General features: G+C 41.2%; 1 protein-coding gene across 1 annotated transcript in view; it reads left to right on the forward strand.

The window, feature by feature from the left end:
• The window catches only part of LOC136865478 (Krueppel-like factor 12), a 525,451-nt gene that overhangs the window by 416,433 nt on the left and 91,108 nt on the right, over positions 1–17,910 (forward strand). The window contains exon 4 of the mRNA XM_068226263.1: positions 15,895–15,934. Within this exon, the coding sequence (XP_068082364.1) occupies positions 15,895–15,934 (40 nt within the window). The remainder of the gene's footprint in view (positions 1–15,894; positions 15,935–17,910) is intronic.

The raw sequence follows: 17,910 nt of genomic DNA on the forward strand, positions 1-17,910 counted from the left end.
ACCAGACTTCTCTGGAGGGCATACGCCATTATATGATACTTGAATATCAGATAACTTAGAAACTAGGAATTTCTGGACTGAAGTTGATATAGCCTAGCTCAGAAACTAGGAATTTCTGGTCTCAAGTTGATATAGCCTAGCTCAGAAACTAGGAATTTCTGGTCTCAAGTTGATATAGCCTAGCTCAGAAACTAGGAATTTCTGGTCTCAAGTTGATATAGCCTATGTTTATTCTCCACTTATAAATATTCCACTCTTGATGTCAAAGATCTCAGCCATACAGTATAATGGTATTCACCGAACAAAATTAATTAAAAGTCAGCCATAAATTTTATGTGCCAGTAAATCGAGACACGGATTTCTCTCATTTAAGAAGCAGTCTTCTACCACACTCGACTTCCTATTATTGCCATCAAGCCTTCGCTGGAAGTTGTTTTGTTATTCTTCTTGCTGCTGTTGTAACACATACGTTGTTAAAAGGATGGTAGGGTGAGAAGGACTGTATTAAAACATCTGAAACAGGGAGTTAAGTGCCTCACATGAAGGGTAAAGAAGATTAACAAAATAGAACACACTCAAATCCTGCTAGATGCCACAAGATAAGAGTAATGGAACACCCACACCTCTTGACCGATAGCTTCTTAATCTATATTTCTGATTGATTTGTTTGTGTGTTTGTTTGTTTGTTTGTTTGTTTGTTTGTTTGTTTGTTTGTTTGTAATAAGTAAGGTTCGGATGTTAAGGAAAGCTCATATGTCATTGCTGAGGTAATTTTACCCGCCATCTGAAAACTAACTGTGAATGACTGGTCCCTGACCCCGTTTAAAACAATTTTATGTTGCATATAAATGCATATTTTTATTGCTTTGCTCATGTTTGCTCATTTTAGTGATTCAGTGTCATGTTTAGATATATTTTGAGCATTTACGTTTAAATTGAGGGATCGTTTTTAACAAGGTGCATGTTACCTGTGTCAATTTTGAAACACATGATTTCAAAATACTGTAGTCGATGTATTTTTCTTCATTTTTTCCCGAAACAGATAAGTAGCAGTTTTACAAGACGTGATTCCGAGAAAGAGATGCTCTACGAACTTACCAAAAACCACGCTAAAACTTCATTTTGGTTATTTTTTAGGAAAACAGAGTAAGAACTACGCCCCAGGTTTATGATAATGAATGTATGAAGTTTTAATTTTCCTACTGTAGCTCTGTCAGATTTCTTGATTAAATGGATCTGCTTGTCAGTTTTTGGCACGTTTAATGTTAGTAAAACTCTGATACTTGCCACCTATCCCTGAAATACTAAGTCATACTTTACCTAGTTGTAGATCATAGGCATATTAGCTTGCATATTTTGTACTTATCAGAAATAACTTAAGCCATAGATATAATGTTTCTTGTGGACAACATGAAATCTGTATCTACAGTACAATAAAGTGGGAGCTGAATACTATTTTGATAATACTTCTGATAAAATGTTAAATACAAGGAACATATAATATCTTGCGCTCATTCATTCTTTTAGCGATTGCACGATGTGAATGTAACATTAGTCAGTGCGGAACATTGCGACATTTTCACTTATATGCTTTAACGTCTGAAAACGATGTGTAAATTCACTCAGAGTTAGCCGCATAAGAACTCCCACTCAGCAGCTTTAAATGTTTATGTGTAATATTGTCAGGAATTCAATACCACTGACGGGATATAAAAACAGCGAAAGAGTTATCGTACATGGTAGAAAGGTGACTAGGTAAGGCTGAAAGTTTCCGAAAAGTTATCTCACAGTTTCAAAGACAGTATAATGTTAGGCATTGAAAATGAAAACCTACAACCTGTTTTCCAGTCATTTGACCGGGTCAGGGATGTAATGAATGAAACATATATAGGCTCTTCTTTCAATGGGGTCGCACTTCCAAGGTGATTTATTAATGAGTGATAAATGCTATGAAATGGTAATGGAGAGTGTTGCTGGAATGAAAGATGACAGGGAAAACCGGAGTACCCGGAGAAAAACCTGTCCCGCCTCCGCTTTGTCCAGCACAAATCTCACATGGAGTGACCGGGATTTGAACCACGGTATCCAGCGGTGAGAGGCCGACGCGCTGCCGTCTGAGCCACGGAGGCTCAATGTAAGGCATTAACCTTTGAATTTTGTCTTGTCGTGAGGGCTATTCATAATAAAAATTCTGCCCGTTAGGCAGCACATGGCTTTCCATCTCGTTCTTGAGAAAAATTTTACGTAGCTCTTTGACTATGTTGAATTTTACCAGTGCAAAACAGTTTTATATTTTATAATATATCTGTTGAATAACGTAAAGTAGCATTTGTGGTAATAATCCCTTTCACGCCTTCAGGAAAGTAAGCGTTCTTGACGAGCTAACTATAGACAATGAAGAGATGAAGCATTGAATTACATGACTTGCAGTCGTGATTAGCAGTCCTTGAACGTTCTGTTCTCTTATTTACATACTGAAATGTTACGAGATGAGTGAGCGTACTTACTTCCTGCTTAATAGCTCTGGAGATGTTCAGGTAATACTTAAAGTTATGCTTGGACTTGACCCATAACTGTACTTGCACACGTATTTTTGTCGTAAAGAATCTTGATTTGTTGCTTCGATCGAGGTTATTTTGGAATGAACTGCAAGCAACCTAGCTCACCTGCTAATATTTTACTAATATTATTAATATCTGAAATTTAGAGTTCCAGTTAATCAGCCTTTTAAAATGCGTGAAGTGAAGTTTTCTGAATTCTAACTGACCTTATCGTGTGCCCGTAAGTTTAATGGCCATACTAAGCCGTACTGAAGTCCACCATTAAAGGTGGAGGTTGTATACATTCTTAAATGGAAGAACATTCTATTGGCCAATCAGCACTCTTCTTCTTCCTGCCCTTTCCCCAACTACCTGGGGTCGGCACTTTGTATGGATTTAGCCTAGTTTTACGACAGGGTGCCTTTCCTTACCCCGAATCTATGTGAAGGGATGTATTCACCATTACTGAGTCCGGCTCCATGGCTAAATGATTAGCGTGCTGTCCATGATGTGTCGTCTTCATCATGATTTCATCCTCGTAACGACGCGCAGGTCGCCTCAAATCAAAAGACCTGCATCTGGCGACCCGAACTTGTCCTCCTAGACTCCCGGCAGTAAAAGCCATACGCCATTTCATTTCTTTCTGTCATGGTATAGTGTCTAGTGTAATCCCTTGTATACAAATGCAGATATGTATAAGGCTAACACAAGACCCCCCCACCGAGTTGGAGGAATTAACCAAACAAAGTTAAAATCCTCGACCCTTCCAGGAATCGAATCTGGGGGCCCTCTAACCGACGGCTACTACGCTGACCATTAAGCGCAGGAACCAGACCCAATCGATACTATTTATTACACATTACTAGAGGCATGATTTTTTCGCGTTAATTTATGTTCGATTTCGCGAAAAGGAAACACTTTTTCGCGTTATTTGGCGAAATACGGCTGACCCCATCGCTTTAATTTCGCGTTAATCATTTCCTAAAATTATTCATAAAAAGTTTAATTCATGAGATTTGTGAATTATTTATGTGGAAGATAGATAAATAAAGAGAAACAATATTGATAATCATTCATTATTCCTTATGTAATCATGATTAAAACTAGAATATAGCCCTAATCAAGATTACATAACAAGTTACCCTTTCCCCCTTCATGGACGTAGCTTTCACCCTGTATGGCCATATTGTTAAGGGATTAACATCAAGAGATAATTCTGTCAAAATGATAAATCTTCATTCTGTCTTCTGTTTCCCTTCACACACGTGATATTGGCATACAATTTTAAGATCGTTATTTTCCACGGATTTCGTTGCATTTTCGCACTTATCGCAAAATAAGTAAATTTCGCTTTAAACTGGCCTTGACGCTTTAATTCGTGAAAACAACATCACTAATTTCTTAACCAGAATCATACAATTTGTAAAGATATCTCAAAATCGCTTCAAAATATTTCTTGTCGCGCTTATCGTTAATGCGAAAAAATCATGCCTCTACACATTACATTGTTTACATGTTTCGCCCTGTTTAAAGGCTTCTTCAGTGCATTATTTTCTTTGGAGTAGCGTTAAAAATAATTCAGTGTTAACACAAAACACACACACACATACATATACTGTATAGTTCACTCATCATATACAAAACACAATAGTCCTATAATGAGAAGGTGTTCAAATTAACGATCTTTAAAGAAAATTACACTTAAAATTCGGAGAAGTGAAGGACTATTGCATGTTTTCATGGAATTTGATTTAAATATTCATTGTACCACACTTTAAAAAATGTAAATGACAAGGAGTGTAAAAAAATAAAATATTTACCTAATGTTTGTCATTTTCGTTGCCACAAAGGCTTTCTGATACTGATACAGAATTACTGCATAATAATAATAATAATAATAATAATAATAATAATAATAATAATAATAATAATAATAATAATAATAATATACCGTGCTCGATAGCTGCAGTCGCTTAAGTGCGGCCAGTATCCAGTATTCGGGAGATAGTAGGTTCAAACCCCACTGTCGGCAGCCCTGAAGATAGTTTTCCGTGGTTTCCCATTTTCACACCAGGCAAATGCTGGGGTTGTACCTTAATTAAGGCCACGGCCGCTTCCTTCCCACTCCTAGCTCTTTCCTGTCCCATCGTCGCCAAAAGACCTATCTGTGTCGGTGCGACTTAAAGCAACTAGCAAAAAATAATAATATTATTATTTCTTTTCTACCACTTTACCCCACACCTGTGGCTGCGAACTACATCACACATGTGTATCTGCCCCTCTTGTACGGCCGGATGCCCTTCCTGACGCCAACCCTATATGGAGGGATGTAATCACGATTGCGTGTTACTGTGGTGTTTGGTAGTGTAGTGTGTTGTTTGAATATGAAGAGGAGAGTGTTTGGACATCCACAAATACCCAATCCCAGAGCCAGAAGAATTAATCAGAAGGGATTAAAATATCCGACCCGACCGGGACCCTCTGAACCGAAGGACAGTACGCTGACCATTCAGGCGGACAATAATAATAATAATAATAATAATAATAATAATAATAATAATAATAATAATAATAATAATAATAATAATAATAATAATAAACCGAGTGGTTGCCTGCGAGGTTTGGGTCGCGTAGCTCTGGATTGCATTAGGGTGGTGGTGTGTTCGAATCCTACCGTCGGCAGCCCTAAAGATGGTTTTCCGTGGTTTCCTCATTTCCACGCCAGGCAAATGTTGGGGCTGTGCTTTAATTAAGGTCACGGACACTACCATACCAGTCTTACCACCTTCTAATCCTTGCGTCACCGAAAACATTCGATTAGTGCGACGTTAAAAAACGAGCATAATAATAATAATAATAATAATAATAATAATAATAATAATAATAATAATAATAATAGATCTATTTCTATAGCTGCCTAAATGCAAGCCGACGGAGCTGACACCATCCGCACGACTTGAACGCTAATTTTGACGTTTCATCCTCATAATAGGTCCATAGTGGTAGAGAAAGAAAAATAAGAAGATTCTCATGATAGGTCCGCAATCCTTATTGATTACAGATACCGCTGCTCAGAACTCAGTATGTATGTGTTAGACTCCTGAAATAATTAAGCCAAATCAATACTTAATGTGTTTGATTCCCGACTTAATTAATTTCCATCCCGACAACCCACTTTCCCGTCTTCGAAAGTCCATATTGCCATAAGACCTATCTCTGTCGGTGCGACGTAAAGCCACTAGCAAAAAAGAAAAATAGTCCATCGACCTCGATCGGTGTCGAACTTTAGATGAAGTTAGTATGCTAACTACTCGACTACCGATTTGGTAAGCAGGTCTTTGCGAAATCAACTGGCGACTCCGTCGCCAACTTTCTGAATAACACTGAATGAAAAAATTGTGAAATTAATTTACAGGTATAAAATGTCGCATTTTTTACTTCACCAATGATTTAAGCTATAATTCATTAAATCACTGTCCTCGACAATTTCTTTTGTCTCCCATCAACTAGGTAATTTCAGTTTTTTTATATTAACTTACCTATGCAAATTGAATGAAATGTGAATAGAATTTGCGTATATCTGCATAAATATGATATAAATTTGTTTATAAATATATGTGGATTGTTGCGCCATAGCAATCTGTGACAGCTTCTCGGAAAATTGAATCGCCCACACAGTGTGTGAAAGAAAGTTCTTTGTTCTGTATGTCAAGCAAATAAATCATTGTGTAATTATTTCTCTATTAGTTTATGCATATTATTCAAGCGTTATTATATTAAGCCTAATACCTACTATTGAGAATAAGAAGAAGCTGAAGTTCTGAATCAGGAAGATGAAGCAGAATGACGAGAGGAGGATACTACACGTTCTCTTTATCTAAGGAAAGTATGATGAGCGAGGCAATTTAAGGGGGGAAGGGTACACCTTTCACTAACTTAAATATAGTAACACTCAAAGTTATAGGTCAGCAACTGCAAATGCTACTTAATTTAACATTTTGCGTGATTAACGTGCATTCATTACCATTTACGACATAATGTTGAGATTCTTATAATGCCTCGTAATTACCCATAACTTTTATCAAATTTGCATATTAAATTCTTTCAGCTTGTATCTTACGGTTAGCAAGTCAGAGGGGGAGGAGTTAATATGTGGAAAATTGACGTATAAGCGAAGAGACCCAATCTCCATTGCAGTGATGACATATGTTGTTAAAACCATTGACTAATGATACTTCGCATGTCCTTTAAGTTCAAGTTCACCCCCAGAGGGATGGGGAGTAAAAAAGTGTTGAAAACCAAAATATCCAAATATGCCCCAGATGAGCTCTCAACCAAATGAATCATATATGACTTGCTATTTGAAAAAAATGTAGTACACCCCTAGCACTCCTAGGGGTAGGGATGGTGAGTGGATAACATGTGAAAGTAATCGAAAGTGACCAATACTAGTGTGGAATTCATAGTTTTCGGGTTCGCTGAGATGAATTGTAGCACTCCGGATGCCGCTGAAGTCCAAGTTCAGCCCCCATTGGCATGTGGCTGGAGAGGTGAGAAGGGGTGAAAGAGATGTCCAAAATGACCGAAATAATAGATCCTAGCATAGCTCACAACCAAACTTGGTACACATACGACTTATTACTGGGAAAAATGTGCCATGGGGCTAAGACACCCCTAGCACCCCTAGGGGAGGCATTTATATGTGAAAGTAATCGAAAACGACCAACATTAGTGTCAAATCCGCGGTTTTTTTTTTTGTTGGCTGAGATCAATACTGACACTCCGAATGCCATTTAATTCGATGTACAGCCCCATCGGCGTGAGGAGTGAGAAGGGGTGAAAAAGAAATTGTACAAAATTACTGAGGTTATGGATGTGTGTGCGTATGTTCCAGCATAGCTCTCAAGCAAACTTGCTACACGTACGCTATGACTTACTATCTGGAAATATTGTGGAAAGAAGACACCCTTAGCACTCCTACGGGGAGGAGGTTATATACAAAAATAATGGAAAACGACCAATATTAGTTTCGAATCAACAGTTTTCGGAATGGCTGAGATGAATACTGACATTCAGTATAATTATACATTTTCCCCTCCATTTTTTCCCTCTTCAATTCAGAGCCTTATTCAGAAACCTGAAGATAAGACAGAACAATGGACTGTGAAGTCTCGTCCGCTGTTGGTTGCTCAACTTTTCCATGGTTACTTTCTGAGTGTGTTTTAGAAGACAGCAACTGGAAAAGGGCATATCTTTGTAAAGGCAAAAATTACAGGGTATTTCATCCCATAATAATAATATAATAATATAATAAATATAAATATAATAAATATAATAAAATATTAATTATCAAATCAGTTTTATAAAAGTAATTCACACTCAATAACGACTACAACAGTATCCTTAACCTGTAAATGAAAAAGCAGGAATAAGAACACAAGTAATATACACTGACTGACAGAGCAAATGCAACACCAAGAAGGAGTGGTCAGAACTTTATGCCAATTGCAGGGTAGACTGACGTCACTGAGGTATGCTCATGATGTGAAATGCGCCGCTGTGCTACGCACGTAGCGAACGATAAATGGGACACGGCGTTGGCGAATGGCCCACTTCGTACCGTGATTTCTCAGCCGACAGTCATTGTAGAACGTGTTGTCGTGTGCCACAGGACACGTGTATAGCTAAGAATGCCAGGCCGTCGTCAACGGAGGCATTTCCAGCAGACAGACGACTTTACGAGGGGTATGGTGATCGGGCTGAGAAGGGCAGGTTGGTCGCTTCGTCAAATCGCAGCCGATACCCATAGGGATGTGTCCATGGTGCAGCGCCTGTGGCGAAGATGGTTGGCGCAGGGACATGTGGCACGCGCGAGGGGTCCAGGCGCAGCCCGAGTGACGTCAGCACGCGAGGATCGGCGCATCCGCCGCCAAGCGGTGGCAGCCCCGCACGCCACGTCAACCGCCATTCTTCAGCATGTGCAAGACACCCTGGCTGTTCCAATATCGACCAGAACAATTTCCCGTCGATTGGTTGAAGGAGGCCTGCACTCCCGGCGTCCGCTCAGAAGACTACCATTGACTCCACAGCATAGACGTGCACGCCTGGCATGGTGCCGGGCTAGAGCGACTTGGATGAGGGAATGGCGGAACGTCGTGTTCTCCGATGAGTCACGCTTCTGTTCTGTCAGTGATAGTCACCGCAGACGAGTGTGGCGTCGGCGTGGAGAAAGGTCAAATCCGGCAGTAACTGTGGAGCGCCCTACCGCTAGACAACGCGGCATCATGGTTTGGGGCGCTATTGCGTATGATTCCACGTCACCTCTAGTGCGTATTCAAGGCACGTTAAATGCCCACCGCTACGTGCAGCATGTGCTGCGGCCGGTGGCACTCCCGTACCTTCAGGGGCTGCCCAATGCTCTGTTTCAGCAGGATAATGCCCGCCCACACACTGCTCGCATCTCCCAACAGGCTCTACGAGGTGTACAGATGCTTCCGTGGCCAGCGTACTCTCCGGATCTCTCACCAATCGAACACGTGTGGGATCTCATTGGACGCCGTTTGCAAACTCTGCCCCAGCCTCGTACGGACGACCAACTGTGGCAAATGGTTGACAGAGAATGGAGAACCATCCCTCAGGACACCATCCGCACTCTTATTGACTCTGTACCTCGACGTGTTTCTGCGTGCATCGCCGCTCGCGGTGGTCCTACATCCTACTGAGTCGATGCCGTGCGCATTGTGTAACCTGCATATCGGTTTGAAATAAACATCAATTATTCGTCCGTGCCGTCTCTGTTTTTCCCCCCAACTTTCATCCCTTTCGAACCACTCCTTCTTGGTGTTGCATTTGCTCTGTCAGTCAGTGTATTTGTAGTTATCTAGCATTTACGATAAAATATCTGTTGTATGACCACTCTATAATTTAGCACTGCGGAATTTAAACCATTCTATCGGTTTTCTCTTTTCATTTTAGTAAATGTTAATGAATAATTAGTAAAATATTAATTAGCTTCTACCAGGACTGTAATGAAGTAGCGGCTTGTTTGAAGGTTTTGACGGCACTATAGCGGCATCGCTGCGGATTTATCAGCGGATGTCCGCGAAATAGGTGTTTTCGCGGATGCAAACTGTATGCCGGTGCGGATAATTTTGCTGATAATTATAATAATTTCTAAATAATGAAGTTTATTGATTTTCTCTCAGGTATGCTCTTCTATTTGCTTGCTTGATATTAGTATGGGAGAAAGGTGGTATATAAAGAACCTTCTGACCATAAAGCTGTAAATCTGACCTAAGTCTGAGTTCTCGCATGGGGAAATCCCTCATAAACCTGTGACTGTAGACGGTTTACTGACAGGTATCAGGCTGTTGTTTTATGTTAACAAATCTATCCGTTTCAATACCTAGGGTATAACATAGTTAATTGCCTTTGCTGGCAGGACCTAGTGTTTACAGTGCACTATGTCTTATGGTGTAGGCTAGAGCAATTTTGTTTCTTTCATTGATCTGTCTCTGTCTTATCCTTGGCTTTGACAGTATGAAAGTGACTGAGGTATGAGTGATGCTAGTAATGCCAATCCTAATACAGCCAGTGTCTGCTATGAATGGTGTGAAAATGTTGCTCATAGGGTCGGTTGGTGCGTGCATTTCAGTGGGCTTGGCAGACTGATATCTAATGGCAACTCAGGCTCGGCGAGGAAAGCAACGGGAAACTACCTCACTCGTCATTTCCCTAGTATGCCTCTTCAGTGATGCCTAGGCCATCTATGACAGCTGATGGCAGAGCTGTTGAGGATCCCACCAGTGGCATCGCCGACGGACTGAACGTACATACAATATAGTTAAATAGTTGCAATATCCGCGGATAATCATTCGCGGATGTGGGTGCGGATGAAAGAAGTGAGAATGCCGATAATATTTCGTACATCCGCGCAGGGGTGTAACAGTTTGGATTAGATGGATGATCAGAATAGAAGGAGAAACAAAGAAAGAAAATTGGCAGCCGATTTTTGATCTCATTTTACTTTCCTGATAGCACCTTTCTTTGGAATGAGAATGCAGTTTCAGCTGTTAAATGTTGCGAAAAGTTGATATCAGGTCTGCAGAATTTCCTTCATTCATTGAGCTCAACTAACACTCCAACTTTACCTGAGAAATTGGCAGAAGCCTCCGCACGGAAAATCACTGTATGCGCGTTAGTATGATGGATATAATGCAAGCAGAATAACTACGAAATATTAAAGAGATGTTATATCTTTCCCTTTTGTTTCTGTTGAATTCTCGAATAGTATAAAAAGGAAAGAGATGATGTTTTATTTATCCTGGCAAAGTAAGGGATGTACTCCCTTACACTTAACCAACCTTAACCTAATACAGACTTACTAATAACAAATACTTGTAAGTGATTAAAATAATACTCACGAGAGTAATAAGATGAAGAAAATAAATATGTTAACATTAATAAATTATAATAGTATGAATGAAATAAGCTAACCTAGAGGTATTAATGTAGAATCCTAGCATATATACATAGCGTCCGTCTCTGTGGTGTAGTGGTTAATGTGATTAGCTGCCACCCCCGGAGGCCCCGTGTTCGATTCCCGACTCTGCAAGGAAATTTGAAAAGTGGTACGAGGGCTGCAACGGGGTCCACTCAGCCTCGGGAGGTCAACTGAATAGAGGTGGGTTCGATCCCCACCTCAGCCATCCTGGAAGTGGTTTTCCGTGGTTTCCCACTTCCCCGTCAGGCAAATGCCGGGATGATACCTAACTTAAGGCCACGGCTGCTTCCTTCCCTCTTCCTTGTCCATCCCTTCCAGTCTTCCCATCCCACACAAGGCCCCTATTCATCACAGCAGGTTAGGCCGCCTGGACGAGGTACTGGTCATCCTCCCCAGTTGTATACCCAGAGTCTGAAGCTCCAGGATACTGCCCTTGAGGCAGTGTAGGTGGGATCTCTCGCTGAGTCCGAGGGAAAAATCGACCCTGGAGGGTATACTGATAAAGAAAAAGTACAGTATATTCATAGCAAACATATGAATATTAAATTCGAATATATGTCGGCAATATTCAAATTAATCTAAGAGCACTTTATTTAGTAATTGAAACAACATATCAAAAAGATACAAACTTTAGAAGATGTAGAAATATTTCCTTCAATATATATATAATATATATAATCGTATGGCCTCAGCTACCGTGTGCAGACATTTCTATTTGACGCCATCTGGCTGTCTGATCGTCAATTTCGACGTTCCGTTTTACTCTAGGTCCGCTAGATGGCAGACAGAGTAAACCGGATCTCTCTTGGGCGTCTATGGCTGAGATGTAATTAATTTGGTCGGGTAAATACCAAATGTATCACCAGAGATCTCTTACATGCCGACATCGTACGACATGGAGTGTCGAATGGACTTTTTTTCCGCCCTTCAAAAATCCGACTACCTCTGCCGGGTTCGAACCCGCTATCTTGGGATTCGGAGCCCGACACTCTACCACGGATCCACAGAGGCAGCTATTTCCTTCAATGAGAAGTGAAGAGAATGAATAGTAAACAGAAGAGGAAAAACATGATCTATGAAAGCTATGGTTTTCGATGTAGATTGCATCGAGATCTCTGATTATTCATAGTCTTCCGTTCATTTAACTAAAAACATATCTGCCAAAGCATTTCAGGACATATACTTTGATCTTGCGCTGACATGTGGAAGTACTTGAACAATCAGAAGAAATAGGATGGATGATTTTAGCTGTGTATGAATTAGAATTATTCTAATTCCGCCTCCGCACGGAAAAATCACTGTTTATGCGTTAGTATAAGTTATTATTCTAATCTCTGCTGCAAATTTTTCTCTTCTCATATTTATGTAATTTATGTAATTTACGGAATGTAATTTATGTAATCTTTAACGTACTTTGTCGATCCTGCGGTGTAGGTGTAAACGTACCTGCCTCTTACCCGGAGACCCCGGGTTTGATTCCTGGTCAGGTCAGGGATTTTTACCTGAATCTGAGGGGTGGTTCGAGGTCCACTCAGCCTTTGTGATTACAATTGAGGAGATGCCTGACGGTGAGATAGCTGCCCCGGTCTAGAAAATCTGGAATAACGGCCGAGAGGATTCGTCGGTGCTGACCACACGACACCTCGTAATTTTCAGGCCTTCGGGCTGAGCAGCGGTCACTTGAGAGTATATGGACCTACGGGGATGGGTTGCCATGGGCCTTGGTTTGCTTTTTCTTTTCACGTACTTCTCTTCCATTTCATTTTTTGTCATTTATTTTAACAGTCAACGTTATTAATTCTATCTGACGAGTGTTTAAAAACTATATCTGGGGTGTGGCCTCCGGAGAGGCCTGCTGCAGGCCTTTCGAGTTGAGGCCTTACAGGTGACCTGCGAGGCTATGAGAATGAGGCCGTACTTAAGATGAATGCTAACGATGAAGACGGCACAAACACACAGCCCCGAGCTAGAGGAATTAACCAGTGAAAGTTAAAGTCCCCAATGCGACCAGGAATCGAGCCCAGGACCCTTCGGACCAAATACCAGCATGCTAACCATTTAGCCATGGAGCCGGAAATGTTTAAACTGATAACTCACTGCAGTTAATTTGGAAAGTTAGTATGTGCTGACCAAAGAGCGCCGCCGGCCATTCACCGCTGGATACCGTGGTTCAAATCCCGGTCACTCCATGTGTGATTTGTGCTGGACAAAGCGGAGGCGGGGCAGGTTTTCTCCGGGTACTCCGGTTTCCCCTGTCATCTTTCATTCCAGCAACACTCTCCACTATCATTTCATTTCATCTGTCAGTCATTAATCATTGCCCCAGAGGAGTGCGACAGGCTTCGGCAGCCGGCACAATTCCTATCCTCGCCGCAAGTTGGGGGCTTCATTCATCCCATCGCTGACCCGGTCATTGACCGGAAAACAGGTTGTAGGTTTTCATTTTTAGCATGTGCTGACCAAGTGAAAATTTCAACTCTAACTAGTCAACACTATTATTAGAGCTTCTATTCAATACGTGCACTCTCCTAGTTTATCTAACCATTGTTTGTTTTCAAATTGATCTAAATTTTTGTACTATTAGAAAAACTGCTAATCCATTCGGTGTAGGAGTAGCTTGCCTGCATTTTTCCCAGTTTGGTCTGGTTCGATTCACGACCAGCCCAAGGATTTTAATTCTGGGCTGAGGGCTAGAACGAGGTTTATTCACAACGTGAGACAAACTGAGGAGCTTGTTGGTATGAGAGACAAGGGACTCGGTCGTAAAAGCCAAGTAATACGGCTGCGAATGTCGTCATCCTGATTACTCGGGCTCAGGCCATCCGGGTGGGCAGCAGTCGTCTTGACAGGTTAAAGTCCTTAATGGGATGTTGTTTGTGCCTTGGTATTTTAAAGTCCATTCGAAGAGAAGGCTCTTGTAATGCAGAATGTATATTATTTAGATTCTAGTGTGGGCCTACTCTGCTGCTTAGTGGTGATCAGATTCTTTCCTTGGTAAGAAGCGGTGTATTCACAGTTATCGACCAAAGATTACTTTATGATACTGGGCAGGGAGAAAGAAGATGGACACAATTTTAACACGCGTATGGGATTGCGCTCATTTTAGTTCATAAAGTTACAGCAGCTTTCCAACTTGTTCAACGGGTATTGTAAAATTAAAGTGACGACTGCACTTTTAGGCACGTAAGAGTGCTTAGATCTGCAGAATCATTGAGGTGCTGAGATAGAAAATGGGACATGTGACTGATCAGTAGTTTTGAGATATATCAATTTTTGTATATAATTCTGTATAATAATATTCCTACACCTTGTATTTAACCCTACATGGTCATCAGGAAAATTAAAGTCATATACTGTCCGAGTCGTTGGCTAAATGGCCAGCGCACTGGCCTTCGGTTCAGAGGGTCCCGGGTTCGATTCCCGGCCGGATTGGGGATTTTAACCTTCATTGGTTAGTTTCAATGGCCCGATGGCTGGGTGTTGGTGCTGTCCCCAACATCACTGCAACTCACACACTACACATAATACTATCCTCCACCACAATAACACGCAGTTACCTACACATGGTAGATGCTTCCCGCCTTCATCGGAGGGTCTGCCTTACAAGGGCTGCACTCGGCTAGAAATAGACACGCGAAATTATTATTAAGTCATATACCACAATATGTAATCATATAATATAGACACATACTAGGAAATCGATATAGAAAATAACTGACAAATCCCGTTTTTTATTTAAACAACACTCATTTTACCAAAAATAAAGTTTAACTCAAAAATTCATACAATTTATAGCAAAATATGTTTTTAATAATTTAAGCATTCCAAATAAGTGTATAAATATGGGTCATATAGCAAAACATAGATATCACAATCGACACAGTCGTGGAAAGGCAAGTCAATAACCTATCAGTCTCTTGGCTTGCAACATGCAAGGGATAATACAAAATTATTTTCATACTAAACAACCCAGGTTATTTAGACAGCAACTATGTTCATATTTGATTTGGACGCCAGATTTCACTCCTGATCACTGTCCCAAACTTCACTTTCGCAAGACACAAAATTTCAACACTGGTTTAGACAGGGAAAGAGTTACTGAACAAGTCCCATTTTAGCATCAACAGACGCGTAATCATACAAAGATAACCACAGTAATAACTCATATACCACCAAAATGATGATTAGTACCGTTTTCTATCTCGCTTCTCAATGATTGTGAGGGGCCGTTGCAAGATGGATTAGAACATCCAGTGAAAGAGACTGTCCCCCTGAAGATGGGGGCTGTAGAATACATCACAGTATCTCCTGCTTGTCATAAAAGGTGACTAAAAGGGGTTAACTCCAGGGGCTCTGGGAGCGTGGGTTAATGACCACGGGAAATACTAGCTGAGCCTAGCATTGCTTCCACTTACTTGTACCAGGCTCCTCACGTCCCTCGTTCTTATCCGACCTCCCTTGGTTAATTCTACTTCTCTTCCGCCCTCAAAGATATTAGATTTGCGAAGCTCAGGGAGGTTTTCTTTTGCACGTCTTTCGTGCCCCTTCTCTTTCTTTTGCCTGAAAGGTTGGATCTCTTCCATTTTCATTTCTGATTATTACTAATGACGGCTCAGTTTTACTTCACTTATTTGTTGTTTACGATCTATGCCAACAGCACTCAGGAAAGCAATGAGGAAAAAACGAAGAGCTCCATATACACATTAAAGCTGTAATGTCAAGAAGTATGCATTCACTCAACCCACTTACTTTCACTGTCATTCACTCATGCATTCATACATCAACTGATGTAATATACATTAACAAGACAGCCTTATTACACTACATAGTCGAGGCAAGAAATTATTGAAGCTATTTACAATATACACATGACCGATGCAGTCACACTATTGCATAAAATGTTGCAGCATTTCTTGTATATAGCGTTGAAAATGGCCTTGTACGTGAGCTGATATTTAATTTGACGTTTCCCTGTTCGATTATAGAATGTTTGTAATATAAAATAGGAACATGATTTGGCCACTGAGAGAAACTGCATTTTGATCGTCTCGTCTTCCAAACTGCAAAAGTAGTTCATATATAAAAAGGTTCCCTCAAGCTTTGTTTTAACGATATCCTTTACGGATAAGGATGATAGTTTGTCACCATAGTCGTGTATCTATTCATGAAAATCCAATTGCATGTTAATTTGGAAACGTTTGTTAGTTTATTTGGTTGTAATATGGGCTCCTTATAAAATGAAATAAGATGATAGCCAAACGTTATTTCATATTTCATAGAGTGGATGTGGAAATGCCCTTAGCTATAAAGATTTTGTTTTGAGTATATCTGTGTTATCTGATCTGTGCTCTGTTATTTCTTAGCTTCAGTTCTCAGTCCGGCTCCATGGCTAAATGGCTAGCATGCTGGCCTTCGGTCCAAGGGGTCCCGGGTTCGATACCCGGCCGGGTTGGGGATTTTTAACCTTAATTCCACTGGTTCGGAGGCTAGCTGTTTGTGCCGTCTTCATTCATTAGAATTCATCTTAATTCTCATTGACGCGCAGGTCGCCTACAGGCCGTCTACTCGAAAAAGACTTGCACGAGGCCTCTACGGAGGCTGCACGCCATTATTATTGAGTTCTCAAGGTGCCAGATGCGATCCTGTTTAAAAGCGGCAACTTCGTGTTGCGGCTCGTTAAACCATTCCTGCGGGTCAGAATCCAGAGATCTTAGAACTAAACAGTTCAAGGAACGTTAAAACAAATACCAATAATGATAACATTATAACTAACATTAGCATTAAACATTGAGGCAGCAACATGTCGTGAGGCTGATGATTTACCTTTTGAAAGCAAGCAATGTCGCGAGTCTTCATTTAACAACCCGTTTCTGTTCCGCCAACACGGCCGAGGTCATCTTAGTTTCGCTTGCATCTTCGCTCCGAGACACTGAAAATGGAAGGCTGTAGACGGGATATTCTTGTTTGGTCCAGTGGCGAGACTGGACACGACCATATCATCTATTTCCAACGGTTGAATTTAGAAATGGTTCATAAGGTGCCTTACTCCTCAATAGCTTGTATCTGGGAGATAGTGGGTTCGAACCCCACTGTCCGCAGCCCTGAAGATGGTTTTTCGCTTCCTTCCCACTCCTAGACCTTTCCTGTCCCATCGTCGCCATATCTGTGTCGGTGCGACGTAAGGCCAATTGTAAAAACTCCTCAATAAAATTAGTAAAGTCAGTGTAGTCCGACTCTGTAGTGTAGTGGTTAGCGGGTTCGATTCCCGACTCTGCCATGACACTTGAAAAATGGTACGAGGGCTGCAACAGGGCCGGCTCAACCTCGGGAGGTCAACTGAGTATGGGTGGGTTCGATTCCTACCTCAACCATCCTCGAAGTGGTTTTCCATGGTTTCCCACTTCTCCTCCAGGCAAATGCCGGGATGGTACCTAACTTATGGCCACGGCCGCTTCCTTCCCTCTTCCTTGTCTATCCTTTACAATATTCCCATCCCTCTACAATGCCTCTGTTCAGGATAGCAGGTGAGACTGCATGGGCAAGGTACTGGTCCTTCTCCCAGTTGTATCCCCCGACCCAAAGTGTGACGCTCCAGGACACTGCCCTTGAGGCGGTAGAGGTGGGGTCCCTCGCTGAGTTCGAGGAAAAAACCAACCCTGGAGAGTAAACAGATTAAGAAAGAAAGAAAGAAAGAAAGATAGAAAGAAAGTCAAAGTATCATAACGAGGCAAGTGATGCAGTTTGCTACGCAAAACGTAAAAGTAGTTTGTGGGATGTAAAGACCAATAACATTATTTATTGATGCATTTTGAGTTTGAAAGGTCTTGAGAACAAAGTGACGTTAATGGAATTCGCAGAACACAGCCA

The sequence above is a fragment of the Anabrus simplex genome, chromosome 1, assembly GCF_040414725.1.
Source record: "Anabrus simplex isolate iqAnaSimp1 chromosome 1, ASM4041472v1, whole genome shotgun sequence".
NCBI classification, from domain to species: Eukaryota; Metazoa; Arthropoda; class Insecta; order Orthoptera; family Tettigoniidae; genus Anabrus; species Anabrus simplex.